The following is a 17,510-nucleotide window of genomic DNA, read 5'->3' as shown; positions in this document are numbered from 1 at the left end:
GTTGATGCCCCTGTACAAGTTGTTGGTGAGGCCCCACTTGGAGTATTGTGTTCAGTTTTGGAGGCCATATCTTGCTAAGGATTTTAAAAGACTTGGAGCAGTTCAAAGAAAAGCAACAAAAATAGTATGAGATTTGTGTTGCAAGATGTATGAGAAGAGACCTGATGACCTGAACATGTATACCCTGGAAGAAAGGAGAAACAGGGGTGATATGATACAGACGTTCAAATACTTGAAAGGTATTAATCCGCAAACATTTTTCAGAGACGGGAAGATTGTAGAACTAGAGAATATGAATTGAGGTTGAAGGGGGACTAAATCAGGAATAATGTCAGGAAATATCTTTTCACTGAGATGGTGGTAGATACCTGGAATGCCCTCCCGTGGGAGGTGGTGGAGATGAAAACGGTAATGGTATTCAAAAATTTGTGGGATAAACACAAAGGAATCCTGTTTAGATGGAAGGGATCCAAAAAAGCTTAGCAGTGATTAGGTGGCAACACCGATAATTGGGAAGCAAAGTCAGTGCTAGGCAGACTTCTATGGTCTATGCTCTGATCGTGGCTGGACAGATTCAGCTTCAGAAGTTGGAGAACAAATTTCTATGGTCTGTGTCCTGATCATGGCTGAATATATTTGGATGGGTTGGAGTGGAGCATTTCAGGGGCTTCAATGACAACTTCTGAAGTTTTAGAACAAGGACCATGCCAGGCAGACTTCTACAGTCTATGACCTGAAAATGACAAGGACAAATCAAGATCAGGTATACATATGAAGTATCACATCATACCTTTTGTAATGAGTTTATCTTGGGCAGACTAGATGGACCACAACATCGCTATCTGCCGTCATCTACTATGTTTCTGTTCACATGCATAATGCACATGTAAATAAAGGCACTTAGGTTATAGAATTACCCTTTTAATGTGGACATATGCAAGGTGAGGCACATAGGGAAAATATTCTCAACTACAGGTTCAAAATTTTGGGTTCTGAGTTAGGAATTGCCACCGAAGAAAAAGATCTTGGAGTCATTGTGGAGGTAATTCATTGAAATGTTCAGCTCAGTGTGCCACAGTTGCTGAAAACAGAAGTAGAATGATAGGGATTATCAAAAAAGGGCTGGCGAACAAAACTGAGAATGCCATTACACCTCTATAACAGTCTGTGTTGCACCTTAAGTACTATGTGCAATTCTGGTCGCCCCCGTGTTGAAAAGGACATAGTGCAACTAGAAAAGGATCAAAGAAGGGTGACAAAAATGATAACGGGGTAGAGAACTTCCCTTATGAAGAGAGACTAAGGATGTGATGTTTCTTGATCTTGAAGAAAAGGTGATTGTGAGAGGATATGATAGACATTTGTAAAATTGAAAGGGTTGGAATGGTTAAATAGGGAACGGTTGTTTAACCTATTAAACAACATAAAACCAAGAGGATATTCCATGAAACTAATGACTAGCAGACTGAAACAAATCACACAAAGTTTTTTAATGTAATGAATTGCATAATTAAACTGTTGAATTTGTTGGTTAAGGATGTGGTCAAGGAGACCAACATAGCAAGATTCAAAAGAGGATTGACCAAGATTCTGGAGGAAAAGTCCATAAAAATTATTAGCCAGGTAGATTTGGAGAAACTATTGTTCATCCCTGCAAACAAAGTCTTGGGAAATAGATCAACTTTTTGGGATCTGCCAGGTACTTGCAACCTGGACAGGTCACTGTTGGAGACAGGATGCTGGGCTTAATTGACCTTGTCTGACCCGGGTGGATTTTCTTATATTCTTATGAATCAGTTCCATCTGCTATAGCTTGTCATACTGATCTATATATATTAGATGCTCCTAGATGTTCAGGGAAATTTCAAGAGGATTATGATGCACTAAAATTTTAAAAAGCAAAACTAAATATACTGCCCATGTTTGTTTAATGATTTTGGCACATAACTGTACAACATTTTACTTTCCAGGGCAGCAATTTGACCATTCCCTAGGCAGTTGTATCACTTTCCTTATGTTGCTGACTGAGCAAATTGAATTCATTCAGAAACTCTGAGAACATCTACGATGCTGGCAAGAGCCTTGGAAAACTTTGTGTGAGTGTTTCTTTTCTGCTGCAGGGAATTATTTGTATATTTGAATATTTTAATTTATATGCTTAAATTTTTATGTTGATGTGAATTTAGCATTGAGAATCTATTATCAGAGCTGAACTTGAACATAAACTCCACACTTACAGTGTGCTTTGATACTATTTGTTAAGAAGCAGATAATTTTAATGACATGCCACCTGAAGTCTCAAGATGCAAGTTTCAAAGTGGTTATGTTAACCTTTCCTTAAAACATCCCTTTACAACTATTCTCTATCATATGAAATACTTTTTCAAAATCTTATTAGAAAAATTTAAATGTGATTACAAGTCACATTGCTCAAACGTTTTCTCATAATAATCCATAATGCACTGCAAGGGCTAAATATTGTGTTTGTTGTGTGCAAAATAATTCTTTCTAGCAGTGCACTTTCACTGCCCCAGCACCAGCTTAAGGCATGAGCCAGGTGAGATTGTAAGCTCTTTGAGCAGGGACTGTCTTTCTTCTATGTTTGTGCAGTGCTGCGTAGGCTTTGTAGCGCTATAAAAATGTTAAATAGTAGTAGTAGTAGTAGTAGTGAGGTGTCAAAAGCCTGCCTCACTGGCTAATTCTTCACAGCAGCAAGACCATATTCCTTTGCACTACTTTTTCTTTACTTTATTGATGACGCACCTCACCATTAAGCTTGAGACAAGTTAAAAAGTATAAACAATATGGCGGTCATTTTACAAATGCTATTTACACTTTAAAATTCTAAATCCTGGCACCTTATACGTTTTTGTGGCTAAAATATATAAGCCACTATTTTACAAAAGGGCAGGACAAAATGTTAATGGCACAAAAATGTCTAGGGCTGCCAAAAGTGTGTGGAGAGTGTCAAGGGCAGTGCAGTGTCAGCGATATCTATCCCCAATTCTGGATAGCACACCAACACACATCTAATGCAAGATGAACATTGGGACTTAGACCACCTTTAAGAGGCGAATAAGTGCTGTTGTGTGACATGTCCCTGTGACTGCTAGTGTTGCTACTGATTATGACAGAGTTGAGAGTCTGTGAGCCTGCCATTTCCATTCAGCCAGGTCTGCTGTCTGCTACCCATCTGAACCTACATCTTCTACCTGCCCACCATCTCCTGCCAGCTTACAGCCAACTGCTTGCCTGCTCCCACAGCAACTAACCCTTCTATTACCACCTGTAAGCCCCCTCCACAACCCTTCCAGTTCCTGCCCCATCCAAGACCCTCTACATCAGCGTCTGTTCAGCCTCTTCTCACTTCCTAGCCCTACATTCAGTCTATGTCTGTGCCTGAGTCAGGGCCGTGCCTAGGGTCTCTGGGGCCCCCCTGCAGACTATCAGTTGGCGCCCCCCCCCCCCCGTATGGCACAAGATGTCAAGGCTTACAAGCAAAATACTTGATCACAAATACATTTTTATGATTTTTAACTGTGAAAATTATCGCTCACCACTTGCCACACTGACAGGAATTGTCAGCAATATTCTTAGAAAACAAATTGCTATACATTGCAAAATAAGATAGCAGATATAAATTCTCAAAGTGGACATATTCCCAACACTAAAATGAAAATAAAATGTTTTTTCTACCTTTGTTGTCTGGTGACTTTGTTTTTCTATCCATAATGGTCCGAGTCTCTGATTCTGCTGCTCTCTATCTGTTCTCTTAACTCCGTTTCCAGGGCTTCCTTTCCATTTATTTCTTTACTTTTCTCCTTTCTTCTTCATTTCTTGCCCTACATCCATAAGTAAAAGCTGTGTCCTCCTCTGTGGAATTGACTGGAGGAGGTATAACGTGGATCCAGCTTTTGCCTATTTTCTCCATCCATGTGCAGTTTTTCTCCTCTCTTCCCTCAACTCCATCCATGTGCAGTTTTTCTCCTCTCTTCCCTTTCCCTCATCTCCATCCATGTGCATCTTCTTCTTTTTTCTTTCCTCAACTCCATCCATGTCCAGCACTTCTCCACTCTCATCCCCTCCATCCATGTTCAGCATTTCTCCTCTCTCGTCCCTCCCCTGTATCCATATAAAGCAATCATTCTCTCTGCCCTCTCTTCCATCCAAGACCAGCATTTCTCCTCTCTCCCCGCCAACTCCATCCATCCATTTCCAGAGAATCTCTTTTCCCTGCCCTCCCCTCTCATCCATGTCCAGTGATTCTCCTCTCTCCCCTGCCCTCCCCTCTCATCCATGTCCAGCGATTCTCCTCTCTCCCCTGCCCTCCCCTCTCATCCATGTCCAGCGAGTCTCCTCTCTCCCTGCCCTCACCTCCCATCCATGTCCAACGATTCTCCTCTCTCCCCTTCCCTTCATGTCCAGCGAATCTCCCTTCACTGACCTCCCCTCCATGTCCAGTATGTCTCCTCTGCCCCCTGCCCTCCCCTCTCATCCATGTCCAGCATGGAGAGGAGAGGAGAGGGGAGGGAAGGGGAGGGAGGCAACATGCTGGATATGGAGGGGATGGCAGGGGAGGGGAGAGAGAATTGCTGGACATGGAGGGCAGGGCAGGGGAGAGAGAAGAATCGTGACTTCGGATGAAAGATTTTGGAGCGCGAGAGCAGGAACAGAAGGCAGCGGGCAAGTGAGCCAGACCTCAGGAAAAAGGTGCCGGTATGCTGTACTGGTGCGTACCGACACAAAAAAAGCACTGTATGTATCCCTCATTGATATGTCTCTGACTCTAAAGTTTAGCAATTTCATTAAAGCAAAATGTATTTTCACATATCACAAACTCTTCCTATCCAAGCAGAATGTTTTATATTTATTTATTGCATTTGTATCCCACATTTTCCCACCTCTTTGCAGGCTCAATGTGGCTTACAATACATCATGAATGGTGGAGATATATAAGAAATAAACATTTAGTAATTACATACAAAAAAGCAACCAGATTTTCACTTACCAGCTCTTAAACACAGCTAAACTTCCTCTTTGAACCTACTGTTTGAACCATCAGCCAATGAAATGGCTTTTAGCTGTAGATATCTCAGGTTACCTGATAATTATGCACACATTATTGCAGTCATGCCCTCCTTTCAGTGTACATGCTCAGAAAAAAAAACTTTGAACCACTTAAAGATTTTAACAAACAATTACACTATTTATTTTTTTATTTCTCCCCAGTCTCACTTGCACACCTCCCTCCAAACCTGTTCTCTTTAATTTGAATGTTGTTCAAGCTCACCCTGAATGAGGAGTTCTTCCCACACCAAAGACATATATAGCACTGGTTGTACTCTTTGAAGCAACTTTAGCAGAGCGTGTCTGCCTCAGTTAGCACTGCTAGGCTGCCTTCACTTCCTGACGCGGAGAGGGAAGGGCAGGGGAGAGAGGAGAATCACAACTTCAGGTAAAAGATTTTGCAAGTGAGCGGACCTGGGCGGCGCCCTCCAGAGGTCGGCACCCCCCTGCGGTGCTTACCCCGCTTACTGTGTTGGCACGGCCCTGCCATGGACTCCACTTGCCCCTTCTTCTGCCTCCTCCTCCTTCCACTTAGGGAGGGATTTGCTCTGGGGGGGGGGGGACCCAGTAGGAATTGGGTTTTGGTTACTGCTGTAGCAGGGGGTGGAGGGGGTGCTGCAGTGCCTTCTGTGGCCACATTGCTTTCTTCCTCCTCCTTGACCTCTTCCCCTGCCTCTTCTTTTCTTCCACCACCTCCTTCTTCTCCAGGACATGTTTTCTATTTAATCTCAGCTACAGAGTAGCTGCCACATGTTGGTCACATGTGTTGGACACAATCCTGCCTCAATGTCTCTTTGGCATGTATCCTCCTGTACCTCTAACAAATTTTTTTCACTGCCCTATAGGATACGCCATGTGTTAGCTTGTTGCCAGAGGTTTGGGTTTTACTGGGAGTCTGAGGTGGCTGCAAGTGGCACCATGTCCTAAAGTGCTGTGCAAACATAGTCAGGGAGGTGTAGTGGGGTGGCCTGTGTCTTTTTGGGATCCAGACACATTGACAAAAACACATAATTAGGTGATCTGAATTAGCCCTCTGACTGGTGATGTGATTGTTGGAGGGGGGATAAGCAGGTGTGCCCCCCAGACAGGACCCTATAGCAACAGCTGTTCACATCCTACCAATGCCATATCTGTGTCCCCCTGTTGCAAAGGCTGCCCCAATTTTTCCCATTGCTATGTATGACATTATTTAGTGGACTGCAGGCATCAGGAGAGTTTGTTTTTGGAACCTTTCATATGGGGGACAGACAGTGACACCTTTGTAGAGCCCTAGATACAGGGTGTCACCATGACCTGTGTGTCTGGAAGGGGCTAATGCTGGAGGGGGGCTTGAACTGGAAGGGGACTGGTGATAAGGGGCCGAAGGAGGCCGTGATTGGAAGTAGCTAATGCTGGGCAGGCTGAAACTGGAAGGGGGCTGATGTTTGTGGGTACTGATGCATGGAGTCCACCAGCACCAATATCTCTAATGTGGAACTAGAAATAGGTGAAGAATGAGGGGAGATAGGAGCTGGGGAAGGAATGAATCAGGCAGGGAATGCAAAGACTAGAATTGTAAGAGTAAAAAGTAGAAAATCGGTACATAGCTTCACCTTTTCCAATTCTACTATATCTTACTTGAGATGTGGCGACCAGAATTGAACACAATACTCAAAGTGCGGTCGCACCATGGAGCGATACAACGGCATTATAACATCCTCACACCTGTTTTCCATACCTTTCCTAATAATATCTAACATTCTATTCCCTTTCCTAGCCGCAGCAGCACACTGAGCAGAAGGTTTCTGGGTGTCGTCGTCAATAATACACTGAAACCTTCTGCTCAGTGGTCGCCGCATCTCAAGAAAGATATAGTAAAATTGGAAAAGGTGCAGCGAAGGGCAACTAAAATGATAGTGGGGATGGCACAAATTCCCTATGAAGAAAGACTAAGGAGGCTAGGGCTTTTCAGCTTGGAGAAGAGACGGCTGAGGGGAGACATGATAGAGGTATACAAAATAATGAGTGGAGTGGAACAGGTGGATGTGAAGCGTCTGTTCACGCTTTCCAAAAATACTAGGACTAGGGGGCATGCGATGAAACTACAGTGTAGTAAATTTAAAACAAATCAGAGAAAAGTTTTCTTCACCCAACACATAAATATGTCTCTCAAGGCATAAGGGTCGAAGATTGCTCCACAGGTTGTCATGGACATCAAGAACGGAGTGGATGAGTGCTGCAACTGACGCAAGTGCCCTCGATGCCTGAGTACGAGGAAGCTGTAGCAGCCCTGCCAACTCCTCTCTCAGCATGTCCCAGAACTGGTCATCGAGGACAGGCATCGGTACAACTGGGTCAGTGCCGGTTTGCAGACAGCCTGCTGAGTAGCTGATGCTGTATCTGAAGCGGGTTCCCAGCAGCATGGATGCTGCAGTGGCAGCACCAGAATTATAGAGGGGGAGCAGTCCTCTCAGCACCGATGCTTCTCAGGTGCTAGTGATGCTGATGCCCCAGAGTTTCAGGCACTGTATGTCGAAGGGGACCAATGCCAATGCTTCTTGGCATACTTTGAATCGGTGTCCCTTTGTGCCGATGAGGACAATGTCGAATCCACTCATGTCCTCGGTGTCAGATCCAATGCAGATCCGCCCTAGGGCCTGCTACCAGTGCCCAATGTCGAGGGAAATGGAGACCTCCTCAATGCCGGTGCATCCCCAGTGTCTGATGAAACCATGGCAGCCATCTAAGTCGATGCTTCCAATGCAGACATCGATGGATCGAACTTGAAGGATCCAAAACATGTTTTCGGTGTTTTTTCTGCATTGGTAAGCAAAAGAACACAATTAGATGGGTCATGGTGAGGCCCCCAAGCACCCCACACACACCAGTTGTGTGGATCAGTGGAAGACATCACCTGATTACATTGAAGCCATCTCTTGAAGCCACTGGGGGGTCTTCTGGAGTGGTGAGGCCAAAAAGGGGGATTACCTCAAATTGAGCTTGGTGGCCCAACCTATGAGGGCCTCTGCAGCCACTAAAAATTAAAAAAAACCTGTAAAAATAAATTTTTATGAAGAAAAGTAGGCAAACTAGCCTAAAAAAAAAACCCTCATCAGGAAGGCATAAAAACTGAAAGAAGATGTACTGAGGAGCAGACACAGAATGTGACCTCCTAGCTCAGTGGAAAAAGATGACTGAGGGTCCTGCGCTCACATGTTGGGCAGGAAAGCACTCATGCATGTGTGGTGGGGCTGTTGCCAAAAGCCTCTAAAAGTTACAGAGCGTTGGGTAGCGTCCCGTATTAGTCTCTGTTGGGATGACATCATCCAAATGTAAGGATACCATTGTCCTGCTTGTCCTTGGAGAATGCTCTTATAAAACTATGCTGTACGGTACATGTGTATGTGTGTGTGTTTTATTGTTTTCAATCCAATAAATTACTGGAAAAAAAATTATACAAAATGGCCCAATGCATTTCTGTGCGAATTGCAGTTTCAGCTTTTAAAAAGTAGAAGAACTGATACATTGAAACATAACAGGGAATTGCTCTTTTCAGACTCTCTCTCTCTCTCTATTTTCTATTACATATGTACACACACACACACTTAGAGTCACACAAAACATACAGAAACAGAATGCACACACACACACACACATGTAGAGACACACAAAACATACAGAAACAGAATGCAGACACATACAAAGATACACAAAGAGAGACACACATAGAGGTATGTGTGAGAGTCTGGAAATAATTCTATGAGGCATGCACCACATGCTTTCCCCACCATCCACTCCTTTTCCCCCACTGCTGTCTCACCTCTATCCTTTCTGGGGTGGCTCTTATTGATTTAGGTATGTGTTTAATTTTCCTTGTAAAATGTACTGTGAAACCTAGTGATTAACCACAGCATTCTAAATGGTTACTTCTATGGAGATAGCTAGTGAATAAACAATATAGTTTGTTACTGGTTGCTATGCATGCTGCAAACTAGTGATACAGAAGCACAGCAACACCTGTGGCCACGGGGCAGTGGTCTCCTAAGGTTAAACTGTGAATTCCAACCTTTGAAATCTGTTGCCAGTAAGTTCTAGTGGTTTGATATATTGTCACACATGATTTCATACTTCTTTACAAACGAAGAGAAATATGGACATAACTCCATTCAAATCACGCCCCCCCCCCCTTTTAGGTCAGAGACACACATATAATGCAGAGGCACAGAGGAGCTGGAAAGAATTCCATGAGCCATCTCTGCATGATTTCCTCACGGATTCGAAAATCCGCACTGTCCAAGAAGTCTCGCTCTAAAATTTGGGTCACATTAAACCAAGGATAAGGGAATATCTACTTTCACTATACTATGCCTCATTAATCCTACTTCCACTCTAAAAACTGTGCAAAGAAAATGTATTCTCTTATCTGTCACCTATTACTCTTACGTTTTGATGTGATTTAATGCGGATATTTCAGGAGGGATATGGAGGAGGCGTGGGGACACCCATCAGATTTCCTCCTCCTGGTCAGTGAGAATTAGCAGAGCTCGGGCGGCAGGTGGCGCCTGTGAGCCAGGCAACTGCTCTCTCTCTCTCTCTCTCCCCTCCCCCTCCGCCGTTCCCGCCAGCGCGCGCCGCCCGAGGGTCGTCGCGAGCCTCCCCGTGTTAGCTCAGTCGCGCGGTGCCGTCAGCTGCTATAGTCGTGTCTCGTGCCTCCCTTACAAGTCCAATGCATCCTCATTGCAGCCCAGCTGGGAAGCTGCGAGCGGGCATGCTGAGGAGAACCGCCGCGCGCCCTCCTTCTTCCCGCTGCACCGACAGGAGTGGAAAGGGATGCGAGCGAGAGTCGGCAGCTGCCTGTCAGGGGAGCCACTGAGTCTCTCGCAGAACTGTCTCTTCAGCATGGGATTTTGGCTCGGGACTTTTCTTTTTCTGTTCAGCGGCACGGCGGCTTTTTCTTTCGCTGGAGGTGCTCTGAGAACCCTGCGCAAGGATGGTTCAGAGGAAGCACCGCAGGCGTGAGAGACGCACGTTGTGCACAGTTTACTTGTTGAGAGGAGCCGTCTAAAAAAAAAAACCACACACACGCTCCGGCATCCTTGGATTTGTTTTATGTCCTTGCCCATCCCCGACGGAGGTCAGTTTTAGGGGAAATAGATACATGTCTTCGAAAAGAAGTGAAATGTCGAAGGCTGCGGCGGAAAGTTGTGCGGATGACCTGGCCAAGGTCTCCGATGAGGAGCTGCTGAAGTGGAGCAAGGAGGAGCTGATCCGCCGGCTGCGCAGGGCAGAGGCGGACAAGATGAGCGTCATGCTGGACCACAGTAACCTGATCCGGGAGGTGAACCGCCGCCTTCAGCTGCATCTGGGCGAGATCCGGGGGCTCAAGGTAAAGCAGCCCGGGGTGGGAGCCCATCTCTTCACATCCCTTTCCCCATCTGCTTTGCCATGTCTGGGTTTTAATTTGCCAAAAACTGAAAAAAAAAAAAAAACCCCAGAGCGCGTTGATGACATACTGCAAGCAGAGCCATGCTGTAATGTGCAGATGTCACCAGGCTTCGTTTGACATGGGATTTATTGCTGCTAATGAGCCTATTTATGTATTGCTAGATTTTAATGGTCAAATCATGTAGGTAATTTGTAGCTTTTGATTTAACATATACTTTAAAAATCAACCCATGCCCTATCCTTACCACAGTCACACTCTTAAGATCCTGGGGTACACACAAGGATTGGTGCTTACTTTTTTTAAAACTTCAAAGTTAAAATGGTATTTATAGTTTTTTTTTTAAATTGTGAGTAGTAATAAATGGAAAGGTGGTGTCAAATGTATGGTGGTATATTTTTGTTGGAGAATACCGTACTTGAATGCTTCTCTGTCTTTTTTTTTATATATAAGGTTTGAGACAGTAGCTGAGTCTGATCATTTGTGGTCATTTGATTGAGAGTGTTGGGAATAATATAGTCTATTTCTGAAAGTTTTTAAATCTTACCTGCTTAAATGTATATTAGTAGTCTATTGTAATAACGTCAGTCATGTCCATCTAGGATATTCTCATGCTTGCAAACCACATTGAAGTCTCTGTTAAAGGTAGTATAGAAGTATCAAAATAGAATAGATTAAGAACCTGTGCAGTAAGTACTAGGAAGGAAGAGTGCGGTTGACTGCTGGTCACCCATCATCACACAAAACTGAGAAGATTGCATTTCCTAGTATAAAAGAAAAGGGGAAATGGGCTGAAAGAACTACAAAACTATAAGAACGTGTTTCCTAATTTGAACAGGCTGTCTTGTAGTCCTTTTCTCCAAATAATTATTGTCATCTTCTATAATAAAAGCCAGTGTCTGTGTCATGCACCCATAAAAGGAGGCTGATGACCTACCACTTGAGTCACTGATGGGATGGGGGAGGAGTACATGTGGGTTCTCTGACATCAGCATGCATGGAGGAGGCCAGGGGCTGCTTTGCTGGTGGAGATAGCAAGGTAATTGGTGTGTGTGATGGGAGTGGGGGTGGGCTAATGTGGAGGCAGAAGCAGGGGTGGCAGATAGGGAAGAGAGACTGCTTGGAGGGGGGGCTGACAGAGGTCTGTGAGGCTAAGGGGATAGAGAGTTTTGGTGAGAGGCAAAGGTTGGGGGGAGCAGAAAGGCAAGCTGATGTTGGGAAGGAGAGATACTTGGAGAAATGAAGGGGAGAGGGGCCAGGCATGCAGGGACTATGATTTTCAGCACAGTTGTGTGCTTCATGGACTCATGAATGGCAAGAAGGACTGGCAGGGACACCCTAGTGACAGTAGCAGCAAGATGAGCTGCCCTTGAAGAAAGGCATGGATGTGGCACCAGCAAGTACAGGAGAAGCAGTTGGTGGAAGTAAGAGAGAGAGGCTAGTGGTGATGGGGAGAGAGTAAGGAGAGAGTTGAAAGTAAGGCATGGAATTACTACCCCTGCTCGCATGCTGATTTGTAAGATTCTTTCATTTATGTCAGACATTTTATCTAGTGACCAAATAGAAGAAGTCTATGTGGAGGTTTCCTATTTTTTAAGCCTAAAGAAGGAAATTTTGCCAGGAGTTTGCATAAGTTAAAAGGATAGCATGGCAGCATAGTGGGTTGCAGCAGTGTTTACTCTCCTTTTACTGAACATTGATATATGGAAAATGTTCTGGGAGTCAAACTTTACATTTTTCATTTGTTTTTTTTATTTTAGAGTAGGTCGTTAAATGCTGAGACGGCCATTATATTACTATGAGCGACACAGGGTTTAGCACAGGCTGATTTTTAGAGTGAGCTAAAAACACTAGTGCTCCTTTGTAAAAGACCCCCTATAGCTATTGCATGCAATTTCACATACTCCTGTTGTAAATAGGGATACTCTGTGTAAGTTGAAATATTATTCCAAGTTCTTTTGAGCTTCTCTATGGAAGTTGCCTTAATTTACATAGAAGTAGTCATGCTATGACAAGAAACAGTGCCAGAGTCATAAAAGAGATTCTTCTGTTTTGTGCCTATGGGGGGGAAAAAAAACTTTCTAAGACAGACCCAACTGTAGTATTTCATGGTATATATTTTTCCACTTTTCATATGGCTAGAATGGATCAATTAAATCTGTTATGCTTGAAGTCTTTTTGCTCTTTGGAGCATGACTGCTCATAGAAATTCATAGAGTTGAAGGAGAACAGCTCTCAAAGAAAGAAAAATCAATTTAAACATGCAACTAGTGTACTGTTTGTATTAATATTTATTTGGGTTTATTTACTGCCGTTTAAAAGAAATTCACTCAAGGCGGTGTACAGTGAGATAGTGTTCTGAATGCATTTTAAGTGTTAATTAACACATGAAGGGTTTATTGTTTACTCTGAGCAAAATTTGTGTATTGTACAAAAACTTGTTTTAAGTTTTTTTCCCCATTCTCAGCCATTGATAAATTTCTTAAATTAGCACCTGATCTCTCCCCTCAGCTACAAGTAATTTCACAGTCTGTTAAATGCTAGGATCACTGTTTGTTTTAAAATTTAAACAAATCTTGAAATGAAATATTGAAGAATATTTATAAATATTTTGGCCCTATTTGACCATGCTGTTAGTAAAGATTTGTAAATAGAGACCCTTGTGTTATATGAAAACAATATCTGTATCTCATAGCCCTTATTTATTTCGATTAGTGTGATAGAGTATTAGTTTTTTTTTTCTTAATAATAGTGCCATCTATTTTAGCACGAGCATAATAGTTTATAAATTATTGATATATTTCAAAAGTATCTTGTGCAGTACTTCAAATACATGAACACTGTTTACGTAAAACATTGCAAGTAATTCTATGTACTTTATTAAAGAACTATCAAAATGTTAACAGTGTATGTGGTAGTGGTGGTGGTGGTGGTGGTCAAAAGGGATGCAAAATATGAATATTTATTATTCTCTTTTTCTCTCCAGAATACATTCCAGACAGGTAACAAAAACAGACAAATAAAGAAATGCTCGCAGTATTACAAAATTATTAAGGACAAAGCCCCCATTTTTCTCCATCATATTTTGTTTTAGATAACGTGAAGTTGTTTCTCTCTGTCATTTATAATATCATTGAGAAATTGAGCAAAGTCATGTTCAAGCTAATTGAAAAATAAGGATGGGCTGTTTGTGACAAAATATTATTTTCCAGTAATCGTTCCTGTTCTTTTTAGTGTGCGCACTAGAGGATGAATTCCGTAAATGGCACATTAAAAACTGGCACCAACTCCCCCCCCACCGCTTAAACGATATTCTATAAACCGCAACCAAAGCTTGGTGCGGTTTACAGAATAATATATAAGCGGAGGGGGTCATGTGTAAATTTAGGCATGGGCATTTGTACCAATGAAAGTGTGGTGCTAATGCCCAAGCCTAAATTTACGTACACAGCACCCATGTTCTATAGTTACCATCCCCTGATCCGCCCTGAAACAACCATGACCTTTCTGTTTCTGTGCCCCCTTTTTCGGATCATGTGTAAATTTTAGCACAGATTCTGCACCCAAATTTACACGGGTGAGTCCTAATTAAGGGGTCTGTACTATGCCGTGCTAGCAGCTGTCCGTGCGCTAATGCTAACATGGCCCATTCAAAGTGAGTGCGCTGTGTCACTACTAGTGCATGGACATCCGCTAGCGTGGCTCAGTAAACCGGAACGCAAATCTAATTAGTGCCAATAATTACTTGTTAAAAAACAATTATTGGCACTCATTGGCTCGTTATTCTATTAAATTGTGTGCACAAATCAGGGATGTGCCTAAATTTGCAAACGCAATTTTTGGTGACTTTTATGGAATCAGAGGGTGTATGTAAAGAGGGCACACACTGTTCTGATAGTGCACCCTTGTGTGGGCACACTCAGTAATTAGCACATTTGTGATGGTTTGCTTACATACACACAGTCAAGAAAAGTGTGTGCCTTCTTTACATAAGCGATAAATTCAAGAAAGGTTACCTAAAGCTAGGTGCCAAATATTTGGGCACTAAGCACCAATTCTATAACCATGATTATGTGCGTAATTGCATTATAGAATACTTGCACAAGTCAAAAGTCGCTCCTTAGATCCAAGCACTTACTCCATGTCAAAGGCTGGTGTTAAAGGCTCAGGACTAACTGCTGTGCTGCACCTCAGGCCCATTCATGTGCATGCCCCTTTTGCAGTTGTGTGTTGTAGCATTTAGGTTTTATCTAGGTGATATTCAGCCCATGGGAGGCAGGCCAGCTAAGTGCCGTGATGGGCGCTGAGCCCGGATATTCAGGGCCGGGCCATTTCTGGTGACTGGCATTAAATATCCGAGTTTTTTGTGACAAGCTTAAACTTAACCGGCCAAGTTAATATTCAGCTGTGGTTGGTTAAGTATATAGCGGGCATAGATAGGACTGCTGTTTAGGTGGTCTGATTTGGCTGTTAAACTTAACCAGCGAAGCGCTGGATATCCGTGGCTAGCCGGTTATATTGTGCAATATAGCCAGTTAGCCACTATGCGCTAAGCGCTAATATTTAGCAGAGATAACCAGCTTTCTCATGCTGAATTTTAGCGTTTAGCCAGCTAAGTGTTTTTTAGCCACCCAGGAGCTGTTCCTGGCTGGTTGAATAACACTGAATATCGACCGGTATATTTATAGAATATTGCCTAAGGGCAGTTATGTGCCAATGAAGGGTCATTTTTGGTACTTAAAGCCATTTAATGCCTGATTAAACAATTAAGTTAGGCATGTAACTGACAATATTCTATAACTTGCATGTGCAAATTTGCGAGCTAGTCACAAAATTGTATGCACAAATTTATAGAATTAGGGGAATTTTATATACTCTTTTGCAAAGAGTTTACACCTATGATGATATTCGCTCCAGAACAACAACAGCAACAACAACAACAAAAAAAAGACATATTTTTTTGGCTTCCCATCCCTATTGAATACTAGAAATGGGCACTGTAGGTATAGTTTTTGAAGGTGCTTGTACCTCGTCTTTTGAATCTTGAGCCACAATTTATAAAGGGTATATTCCTGTTCTGTACATATGGAATAAATTCTGCATAAGCCATAGTGTTAGTAAATGTGTGTGTGTGTGTGTATATATATATATATATATATATATATATATATATATATATATATAGCTCATGCCTTGTTGAACTGATACTGGTAGGTCAAAAGGAAAATGACAGGTTTTAGACATTGCAAATCTGTTGGGATGCATAATTACAGTTTTAATATAATTGGATCAAGTGCTTGTTGTTTGTATTTACTAAATCACTCTCTTTTGAAGGATGTCAATCAGAAGCTACAGGAAGATAACCAAGAACTGAGAGACCTTTGCTGTTTTCTGGATGATGACCGTCAGAAAGGAAAGAGGGTGTCTCGGGAATGGCAGAGACTTGGCAGGTATACTTCGGGGGTGATGCACAAAGAAGTTGCCTTATACTTACAAAAACTGAAAGACCTGGAAGTCAGGCAAGAAGAAGTGATAAAAGAGAACATAGATCTGAAGGAACTTTGCCTGATGTTAGATGAAGAGAGGAGTGGCGGTGCAGGCAGTAGGAGTTCCATAGACAGCCAAAACAGCTTGTGCCAATTAAACACAACCACAAACACTTTCATACGGGATGTGGGTGATGGAAGTAGCACCTCTAGTGCTGGAAGCACAGACAGTCCAGACCATCACAAGCACCATCCAAGCAGTAGTCCTGAACATGTTCAGAAATCCAGGAGCGATGGAAGCCCTGAACATCAAAAGCATAGGACTGGCAGTCCAGAACATCTCCCTAAACGTAGGGGTTCTGGAAGTCCTGACCATCAAAAACATCTAAAGGGAGCAAACCCAGAACATCACAAAACCATGGGTAAAGGTAGCCCTGAGCAACAAAGACATACTAGTGGTAGCCCGGATAATCTGCAAAAACATATCTTGAGTAGTAGCCCTGAACATTTTCCAAAGCATAGACCCAGTGGCAGTCCAGAACATCAGAAGCACAGCAGTGGCAGTCCAGAGCATCTTCAAAAACACACAGTGAGTGGAAGCACTGAACATCTGCAGAAAGCAAGGGGCACAAGCCCTGAGCATCTCAAACAACATTACGGAAGCAACCCAGAACATCTCAAACATTTGAGCGGAAGCAGCAGGGAAGGCACCTTAAGGCGACAAGCAGCAGAAGACATGCCAGCTCATCACAGAAGTGTATACAATGGAATGAATGGTGGGTCAATAAACCTACAGAAACCAAATATGCAAAGACAACTGAAATGAAAGTATGATTAAATGTCAACCACTTTTGAGGAGAGTTTGGTTGCTATCTTTGTATTGGTGAACCGTGTTGTCATAGATAACAGGGCATCATTGCCATTACTCATTTGTGTGTTCACACATCTGTCCATAATTATCACCATTTTTAACATTGTTTGCTTTGGCAGATATTGGTACCTCTTTGTTCTGACATAGCGTTTGGTGCAAGTTGAGCTTGTCTGGTGGAAAGGTTAAAAGACAATAGTTGTGCTTTTGTATGTTTCAAATAGTTTTTTAAAAATTTGCTGTAGTCTAATATTTTATGTCACTTTTCTGATTAGATTAAAAGTAGGGTAGCAGCAAGAGATTGCATTTCTTTCTTTAAAATTAACTAAATAAAAATGATGCCTGCCACTTTAATTCATTAGCCTTTTGATGTTTGTTGAAGTGGAATTTGCAGAAATGATTATGTGGTTTCTACTCATCCTCAGACTTCGTTCCCTTCCTTGTTCTGTGTGTCCCTTGAACCACTGTGGAAACAAAACATCCTCATAATTGTCTTGAGCAAAGATTTGACGGTAATGTTGCATTATTCATTTAGGAGTCTTTTTACTGAACCATATTTGGCACTTAACGTGCAGTTTACTGTGTGGTGGCTGCTAACGCAGAGCCGCGTTAAGGCGCTTTGCGGTAATTTAGCAGTTATGCAGTAAATCACGCATTAAAGTGCCTT

General features: G+C 42.7%; 1 protein-coding gene across 1 annotated transcript; it reads left to right on the top strand.

The window, feature by feature from the left end:
* The first annotated feature begins 9,738 nt into the window (after positions 1–9,738).
* On the top strand, positions 9,739–17,163 carry CCDC85A (coiled-coil domain containing 85A). The gene is made up of 2 exons (XM_030196206.1): positions 9,739–10,432; positions 15,824–17,163. Exons 1-2 carry the CDS (start codon positions 10,205–10,207, stop codon positions 16,799–16,801), a joined length of 1,206 nt encoding a protein of 401 aa, XP_030052066.1. The 5' UTR covers positions 9,739–10,204; the 3' UTR covers positions 16,802–17,163.
* Positions 17,164–17,510: the final 347 nt, after the last annotated feature.

Source organism: Microcaecilia unicolor, chromosome 3, assembly GCF_901765095.1.
Source record: "Microcaecilia unicolor chromosome 3, aMicUni1.1, whole genome shotgun sequence".
Classification (NCBI taxonomy): domain Eukaryota; kingdom Metazoa; phylum Chordata; class Amphibia; order Gymnophiona; family Siphonopidae; genus Microcaecilia; species Microcaecilia unicolor.
The sequence above is the reverse complement of the archived record's forward strand: the minus strand, read 5'-3'. Positions and strand labels throughout refer to the sequence as shown.